The sequence below is a fragment of the Aedes albopictus genome, chromosome 3 (assembly GCF_035046485.1).
Source record: "Aedes albopictus strain Foshan chromosome 3, AalbF5, whole genome shotgun sequence".
NCBI classification, from domain to species: Eukaryota; Metazoa; Arthropoda; class Insecta; order Diptera; family Culicidae; genus Aedes; species Aedes albopictus.
In genome coordinates this window covers 62,700,387-62,709,476 of record NC_085138.1, presented here as the reverse complement: position 1 = coordinate 62,709,476, position 9,090 = coordinate 62,700,387, and the positions used below count along the sequence as shown (strand labels likewise).

The following is a 9,090-nucleotide window of genomic DNA, read 5'->3' as shown; positions in this document are numbered from 1 at the left end:
AGCTGGGGCGCTCAGTTGCTCGCTCGCATTCGTTGGGTTCGCAGTGAGAAAACCAAAACAAAGCTGTCCCTCCCCGCGAAGGGTTTCGCTTTCTTTGCCCGAGAGTTCAAGTGTGTGTCAAATTTGACCAGGAATAATAGAAGTCAACGCGCTATTCTTTGTTGAACCAGAATTGAGCCCGAGAACAAAAGTTTCCGCGTTTGGGTTAGGCTTTTGTTCGGGATCGGAGAATTAATAGTTCGCGAATCGGGCGTTGTAAGGGCTAATCGAAGGAAGCCCTCGAGGTAATCGTTTCGTTTAAAGTGACTTAGATCTTCTACGGGACAAATAGTTGCTCTTCGAGAGCAATTTTTTGGTGCACTTCCGGAACGGTGCGTGAACTTTGTCGAAAGAACTTGACCCCAAAGGTGGAGCTAAAAGTTCTGAATACAAGGTCCTTGAGGATATTGGGCGAGGGTACAGAGTGAAGTTGAAAGAATAAGTTCGACTCATCCGAGACCATCTGTTCGAATCTGTGTTTGTGTGGTGAATGCACAAGCAGAGCAAACTGAAATCGGTGAGATTAGTGCTTCTGCCTTCTGCTACGCTTGGATGGACAGGAAGAGCACTGTGATCTGCCTCCGAGCTTCCAAGAATCGTGAAAGAATGTCATAGAGGAGGTATCATGTAACAAAGGAGGTGAAAGCAAAAAAAGAAGGTGCCTAGTGATCCGAACCGAAGAAAAGAAAACAATAGAATCAGGAAAACGGGAGAGTGCAACCAGGGAAGAGAAAAATAAGCTAAAAATAAAACATCGAAGTGACAAGAGGAAATCTGAGGAGTAGTGATCCCGAGTGTGAAAGAGTTGAAAGTGCGAAAGAGAAAAGTCTAGAATCAAAATTGGATCCGACGTCGTAGTTCAGGGAAAGAAAGAAATCCCCCCAGCAGTTTTCAAGTGCTCTGAGTGTTTGTCGAATAGTGAGTGTAGTCCAGAGGAAGATTTTTTTACGGTGTGTGTTGTACAATAGAGAATACCCGCGGCTCCGATGGCGATGCTGGCAATAGCGATGGATAACAAGGAGAACGTTTTCAACGCAGCTCGTGACGGCAATCTGGTTGTCCTGAAGGTAGGTTTTACCGTTCATCGTAACCGTGGTCGTTGTCGTTTGTGTGTTGTGCGCGAAGAAAATGTGTGTTGGTTTGTTGTCGCGTCCGATAACGCGTGGATTCGCTGGGTTCAAGGCAATTCGTACAGCTAGAGAACGAGAACGAGAAGAACGAACGTCTCTGTTGTAGAGAACAGACGATTATTTATGCCCTATCCATTTGGTTGCATCTCGCGCCGCTTCATGATGGTTTGTTTTTGGATTTGGACTGTTGGCGATGCGATGGATGGGATACGGGCGGTGGAAACTTGGGCGAAGATGTATTTTTATCTTCGAGTGAGATTGTTACATAATACTGCGCTTCTCTGCACACTTTACACCATACAACGAACGAGTGCTTGTACAGGAAGCGAAGTGATGACGCTCGGGAAGACTAGTTTGTTGTGGTTGTGGCAAAAATGGTAGAAGAAGATTTGTTATCGTAAGAGCACTTATTCTTACTGAACAGCTGTTCAGCGCTACTGTATGGTCGACTCGATATGCTTTTGTTAGGATAGATCCCTGAAGAAGATTCTATCAAAGGAACGCAACGTCAGCCAGCAGATTATGATGCTTTATAAAACAAAAAGCGGACGGCATACCCGAAGCTAAATTTAGATGGTGTAGAATCAAAAAGTTATTTTTATTTCCGTTATACAGTGTAATTACATTACATTCAAACATTCGAATGCTGATTGTTGGTCAGTTATGGAACACCTGTTTAAAGTAATATAGGAAATAACGTCCATTCAACTTTTTTTTATCACATTTTTATGAGTTATTGCTGCTCATTCAATTACGTAAAGTTCAAATCATCCTGGATATTCGAGGTGGTACGATGGCGGGCTGGTTATCATGACGGACAGAATCTTTGTTTTTACTTATTCATAAACGTGCAGTGCAGGTTGTCGGTCATAGATATACCTAGTATGTGTGTGTAGCCTAGGGTCATTTTCCGGGATTATCAGGGTATTGTACAAACTAACGGATTGCATCACCAATCATTGGTGATTCTCAGGAACACACTCTAACCAATTAGCAAAATGCTCATTCCTGAGACAACTCGGGAGGCGCAGAGTTTTCCTCGATTCTGAGTAACGACGGTTGTCGTGGAACTGACATAAGAATTAGGCCGGCGATGTGTGAATATTGGAAATGGTTAGTTAGTTCAAGGCAAAGTATAGAATATCGATTGAAATTTGAGAGTTCGACGATAAAGTTCTTCAAGAAATTCTCTCAGGGGTTCCTCCAGGGATACCTTATGTTGTTTCAGTAAAAACCAATATCCAGGAAATTCTTCTGAAAAGTCACTGGATATTGCTCCTGTTAACCCTTAAAAGATGTGGACAACTTTTTTGCATAGTTATGCTTATAGCTTTTGACCCAGTGGGTGGATTTTCAAAACCAAAATGTTTTTATCAAGGGGATTAGTTGCTATCATATGCATATATGGAGATTATGTTATGCTAGAACATTTTGGAGATATAGCTGCAAATGTAGTGTACACCACTTGTTATTCGCTCGATTTCGGGTAATATTTCTATGCAAATGTGAAGGTTAAATGAAAACATATGAACATGACTCATATCCAAATTCAGCTTTAAGAACAACTAGTATGTCTATTATTTCGGTTCTCTAACGTTGATGATGTTAAGGCTGTTCTAGTTAGTTGTCAGTTAAGTCTCGTATACCAGTACATATTCCCATTTTTCCTTAATAGAGGACACAATTTGTAACAACTTTGCCCAAGATAATATTCTGTTTTATTGAATGTGTGAATTTATACAGCAGGCTGAAAAGGGTTAATGACATTTTTAGCCCTAGACTACTTCAGTACATATTAGGGCCCACGCTCTACTTCCCAAGCAACACAACTAGTAATATAATAGTTTAAAATTCACGATTCATACATACTCAGCTGTATTTTTCCTGTATTATCAACTTAATATCGAACACTTATATAATCAAAACAGCGCAAAAAATGGCGGCTTATAGAACATCTTACAGGTTATTTAAGATGTTTTTAAAAACAATAATAGTACTTCAAATGTAGGTTCCAACTAACTCTCTTAAATTGACTAGTTATAATCAAGTTACATACTAGTTATAAAACTAACTTATAACATATACAGGGTGTTAGGTTCCTGAGTGCAAACTTTTTAAATGATGATAGAGGACCATAAATGGAGAAAAAAATTGTTCTACGCATATGGCCAAATCTCAACCGTTACGTAGTTATTGAACTTCCCATGTTTATGACTCTTATTGCCTTAACTGGCAATAACTTGAAAATGGTCAAACTTATCGAAGTTTTTTTACCCATATTCGAAAGATTATTGAATTTTCTTACAAATGGCATCTTTGAATCGATTGGTTTAGTTAAATAACTAAGTTTTCTAGAGCAAAATAGCTAAAAATAGTGTATTTTTATTGGTTTTTGTCAATTATCTTTGAAACATGCGTAATAAGTTAAAATTCTTTCTTTGGCAAAGTTGTGGCTCCTGTTACACTCTACAATTCATTCCTTGACACCAAACTTCTAGCTCTTATCTTTTTCTTGCAATTTTGATTTAAATGTGCGGCACAATGCGCAAAAAAATGCTTTCCATGACAGTTGCAAATTTATGATCTGAAATGCGATGTTAAAATCGAAATTGCAACAAAATAACAAGAGATAGAAGTTTGGTGTCAAAGAACGAATTGTAGAGTGTAACAGGGGCCACAATTTTGCCAAAGAAAGAATTTTAATTTATTACGCATGTTTCAAAGATAATTGACAAAAACCAATAAATATACACTATTTTTAGCTATTTTGCTCTAGAAAACTTAGTTATTTAACTAAACCAATCGATTCAAGATGCCATTTGTTAGAAAATTCAATAATCTTTCCAATAAGGGTAAAAAAAACTTCGATAAGTTTGACCATTTTCAAGTTATTGCCAGCTAAGGCAATAAGAGTCATAAACATGGGAAGTTCAATAACTACGTAACGGTTGAGATTTGAACATATGCGTTGAACATTTTTTTCTCCATTTATGATCCTCTATCACCCTTTAAAAAGTTTGCACTCAGGAACCTAACACCCTGTATATTACAATCTCTTTTTAAAGTTCTTATACTGTTATTTTCAAGTGATACAAATCTGCAGAAAACATTTATATCGTATCCCATTTCAAATGATGTAATAAAGCTATTTGAAAGTTAAATAACTTGTAGATTGCATATATACTACCATGTACACTACCGATCTTTTAGAGTGCTGCCTATATCCAGAAGAAAAAAAAACATAAAAAACTATCAATTGATATTTTTTTCTTAATAAATTCAATCAGCTTCTTCAACATGAAAACTAATTTCTAAGTAAAGAAGTCAATGCTATTTTAATATTCGGAAAGTAAATTATGAAATGCGATATACTCAGTGATTTTAGTGCTCTGTCACCTGCGCTTTAAGATTTATGGTGAAACTTATAATTTTAGTCATCCATAATTCGTGCGCCATTAAGTTGCCTTTAAAAAATGTAGCATAAGCCAACCAATTGATACTGTTTGTAGCATTTTTTTTCAATCCGCACGAAAAAGCAACATGGCAGGTCATCCATGAAAGGTACAGTGCAGTATAAAACATTTTTTAAATAGTAACAATTTTAATATCATAAAATTTGGCCCTTATCTCATTGCGGACTAGTTACGACTCATAATCCAGTGTTAATAAATTCAAAAGCAGTTTCCTCAACCATAATAAACAAATTGAGAGGAATAACATTGACATTTTGTATACAATTTTTATTTGTGTACTCATTGTTTTATTCGGTACTGTAAATTGAATCATTATGCTAAATAAATAAAAAGGAATAGAAATAAACTTTTTTGTTTTGATTTAGAAGCTGTTTGAATTTCTTCTAAATTACATCCTGCGAGCTACTCTACAACATGAACTTTTGATTACGTTTATAATACACTTAAATAACGTCTCCTAAACATACGCACTAACTAAGAGTTTTGTCATAATTATTTCAACGCCAAAACAACTATAATATGTATAACTGTTTTGTTGATCTGGCTGGATCTGTCGCATTGTCAAACAAAAAAAAACAGTAAACACGAATCGTTCTGGTGATGGAGCAGAAAATCTTAATTTATTTGTATTTTCATGTATATAGTGTACGGTTCACTATTTTTTGCCCGGAGCAAGTCATGAGTGAACAGTTCACGAGTTGGGAGAATTGGCCAGCAGCTTAGAAACATGGTCAGCACAGCGGAGTGGAACAAAGTCTGGTGGTTAGATTCTTACAACTTTGCATTTGGAACATAGTGGCAAGCACACTGGATACTGACGAATGCGCTGCTACCCAAATTTGTGAATGTGGCCCTGTTTGAACTGAGACGGCAATCATAGTCGCTTCCTTTAGATGAATTTGTACGGAGGATGCTAGGAAGAGGATATCTCATTGGATGTCAGCTATCTAGAAGTGATGATCCCGTTTGTTATAAGATTGCTTATTAATGCATCTTTTGGGGTAGCCTTTGCGAATAAAACGAATCATTTTATAACCTCACTTTACCCGTCTCATCAGCAATCTGCGAAATCAAAACAATAACATTACTTGATGTCCACATTGTATGATAAGTGCTGAATATATGTATTATGCACATATTTTTTCACGTTTTGTAACCAATTATATCATTTTCCTGTTCATCAGTAGTCAACAAAAAATAAACACAAATATAACATATTATGTTTGCTGAAGCTCTTATAATACGTTTATAAAACATTTTTTGAAGTTTTGATTTCTAAAGATGTTTTCTGTGTTACTTGGGTTCCCTTTCGAAGCAAGAACTCACATTTTGCGAGTTTGTCGGGAGTGGGATTTGATCCCAGGTCGTTGGCGTGAATGCCGCGTGATTTAACCATCACGCCAGATCCGCCCACATTTGTCGAAGGATGTACTGGCGTAGTGTTAATAGTTAAGACAATAGAAGGGAACAAACAGAACTCTCCACGGCGTTAATGTTATATTCATTTACCACGTGGAAAGTTACCTTCATAGATCTTCAATGAATTCACTAAGCGTGTGTGATCCTTTTGTTATTTTGCAAGCTTTCAGACTCTACTACTAGGTATAAGCCCTCCATACACTGTGTTTTTGATAGCATGATTCTGAACTGAGATAGTAGCAATTAAATGCAACTCTTAGCAAGTGAATGATCCAACCCTTGCTTATTGCTTATTTTCCAAATCGAATGCAGCTTTTTAATAGGCTCTACGATGAAGTTTTTGATGAAATTTCAAGAACAATCTGCAGGAATTCCATGTGGAACTATTTTACATCTTTATCAATAAAACTCTGGTAGCGTTGATTAAGTAGAATCGGCAATAAGTTCTGATTACTCCAGAAATTCTTCCAGACACTCTCGAGGGAATTCGAGGGGTTTCTACAAGATTGTCTCTAGGAAGTCCTTCAAGAAATTAGTAATTTCCAGATATTCATCCAAAGATTTTTAATAATGCAAATAGTTTGATTAAAAATTTATTAGTTTTTTATTTTTAAAATAAGTGATAATCATTTTTATAAGAAGATAATGTAAAGTATCAAAAAAATATTGCCTATTAAAAACGTCAAAATACAATATTTTAATTCCAGAAGCCAAACTAAGGATTCTTGTGATCTTCATAACGAGTCCTAGAAGCTCTACCAACTTTCAATTCCCTGTCAGATGTTCGTTCAGAGTGACAAGCGAAATTTGAATAAAGTTGTGAAAGACGGACCCGGTTAGGGTGGTGCTTCGAACCCAATTTGACTTTCTATTTCTCTGAATGGTTACTTGTTCTGTGGCTTAGATGATTAATGCACCGGACTTGCGATACGGAGTCGCGGTTTCGAGTCCCATCAAAACAAGTGGTATTTTTTTCTCACAAACTCATCTCTCAATTTGTAATTTAACCAGATACTGTGTCTTCAAAACTCATCCTCGAGAGTGGCTTTAGAATAATGAAAAAATGATAATGCATGGAATACTTCAGAAATCTCTCCATGATTTTTTCAGAAATTCCTCTAGGGATTCCTCCGCAAATTCGTCCCGGAATCACAGCTACCCAAGGTATTTATTCGAACATTTTCTCAAACAATTTTATCGTGGATTTGTCAGATTTTTTTTTTGAAAAAGTACTTCAGAAATATTTCCATTGATTCCTTCAAAAATTCTCGAAGAACTCCTCTCAAAATTTCGACAATAATTTGTTCGGGAATTTTCTTTGGGGATACTTCTTCAGAATTCAAATTAAGAATTTCTTCAGAAATACCTCTAGGGGTTCCTCCACAAATTTTACGAAGAATTTTTTGAGAAGATCTTACATTTATTGCTTTTCGAATTCATCCAGAGATTCTTTCAGAAATTCATTCAGGAATTCCTTAAGAAATTGTTCCAGAAATTTACTAACAAGTTATGTTTTATTCTTACCGAGTTTACCGGAAAATCTTCCCAAAGTTACTTTGGGAATCCCCTCGAAAATTTCTCCACTTAATTCTGCAAAGATCCATTAGGAAATAATTTTCGGGGATCATTCTTCAGAAATTCCAAAAAAATCTTTTAGAAAATCTTACATTCTCACTTCTTTAAAAATTCGTCCAGAAAGTTTTTCAGAAAGCCTTCCATTGATTGCTTATGAAATTCTTTCTCAGATTTCTTCCACACAATCCAAAGTGGCTTTCAGATTTTTTTTTTGAGGTTTCTTCAGAATTTATTTGTAAAAATTCCTCCAGACATTTCTTCAGATATTCAAATTAGCGTTGAACAATTTTGAATCGATGTTCGCAACATCGATGTTTTTGTTCCAATTAATCGATTTTTTGAATCGATGTTGAAGCCCCACGAAATCGACCGAATTGATTTTTTTCATTCGCTTTTTCTTTCGATTCATTTTTTTTCCGGAATGCCATTAAAAAATGTACTTAAAATAGAAGTTCCTAAAATTGAAGTACATAAAATTGAGGTTCTATATAAACTAGGGTCCACTAAATCGAGGCATACCTGTATATCTCAGTTTTTTTGAGCAATTCCTCCCTGGAGTTTTAGTGAATCTTTCTTAAGGTTCTGGAGGATTCCTTGTTATGATCTAGACAGTCCCTTTCAGGGTTCTAGCGCATTCTGCTCTGTATTCTACGTCAGCCTATCTCTGGATTCCGAACATTTTTTTTAGAATCCCTCTCAGGATTCTAGATGAATTTCTCTTAATGATGTGGAGGATCCCTCTCAGGGTTCTGGGGCAATCTCTTTCAGGATTATAATGGGATGTCTTTCAATTATGTGGGAGAATTTCTCAATTCTAGGAGAATCCCACTCAGGATTCTGGAGGAATCCGCCGAGGAGTTCTGTGGATATTTGTCTAAGCATTCTGGGAGAATCCCGAGGAAAAATTTGTCTCTCAGAATTCTGAGTCAATCCATCATAGAATTCAGGAAGAATCCATCTCGGGAATCTGAGGAAATACCTCAGGATTCTGAAAGAAATCCTCTAAAGATTCTGAGAGAATTCATCTCAGAAAACTGGAGTAATCTCTCCCAGGGTTCTAGGGAAATCCTTCAAAGAATTCAGGGAGAATTTCTATGGGAAGAGTAATTCTTTCTTTTCTGGGATGAGGTCTCTCAGGATGCTGGTGTGATAATTTTCAGTATTTTGAAAAAATCTCTCACAGAATGTTAGAGGAATCCTCAGAGTTATGGAAGTGCCCCTTTAAAATTCTGAAGGATTTTTTCTCAGCAATATTATATCAGAATACCTATCAAAATTCTAGGGAATCTCTGGATTCTCTGGGAATTCATTTCAGGATTCTGGGATATTTGCTACCAGGTTTCCCTACCAAGGGTAAAATCCCTTTCAGGATTCTAAGAAATTTCTGGATGATCTGGGTTGAATCGTTCAAGGATTCTGGAAGACCCTCATTTTGAATCCCACTCAGAATTCTG

General features: G+C 36.4%; 1 protein-coding gene across 1 annotated transcript in view; it reads left to right on the top strand.

Annotated features, from left to right (window-relative positions):
- Window positions 1-9,090, top strand: part of LOC109413762 (protein fem-1 homolog CG6966) — a 275,206-nt gene continuing 266,116 nt past the window's right edge. The window contains exon 1 of the mRNA XM_062859912.1: window positions 1-1,106. Coding sequence (XP_062715896.1) covers window positions 1,026-1,106 — 81 coding nt within the window. The 5' untranslated portion in view covers window positions 1-1,025. The remainder of the gene's footprint in view (window positions 1,107-9,090) is intronic.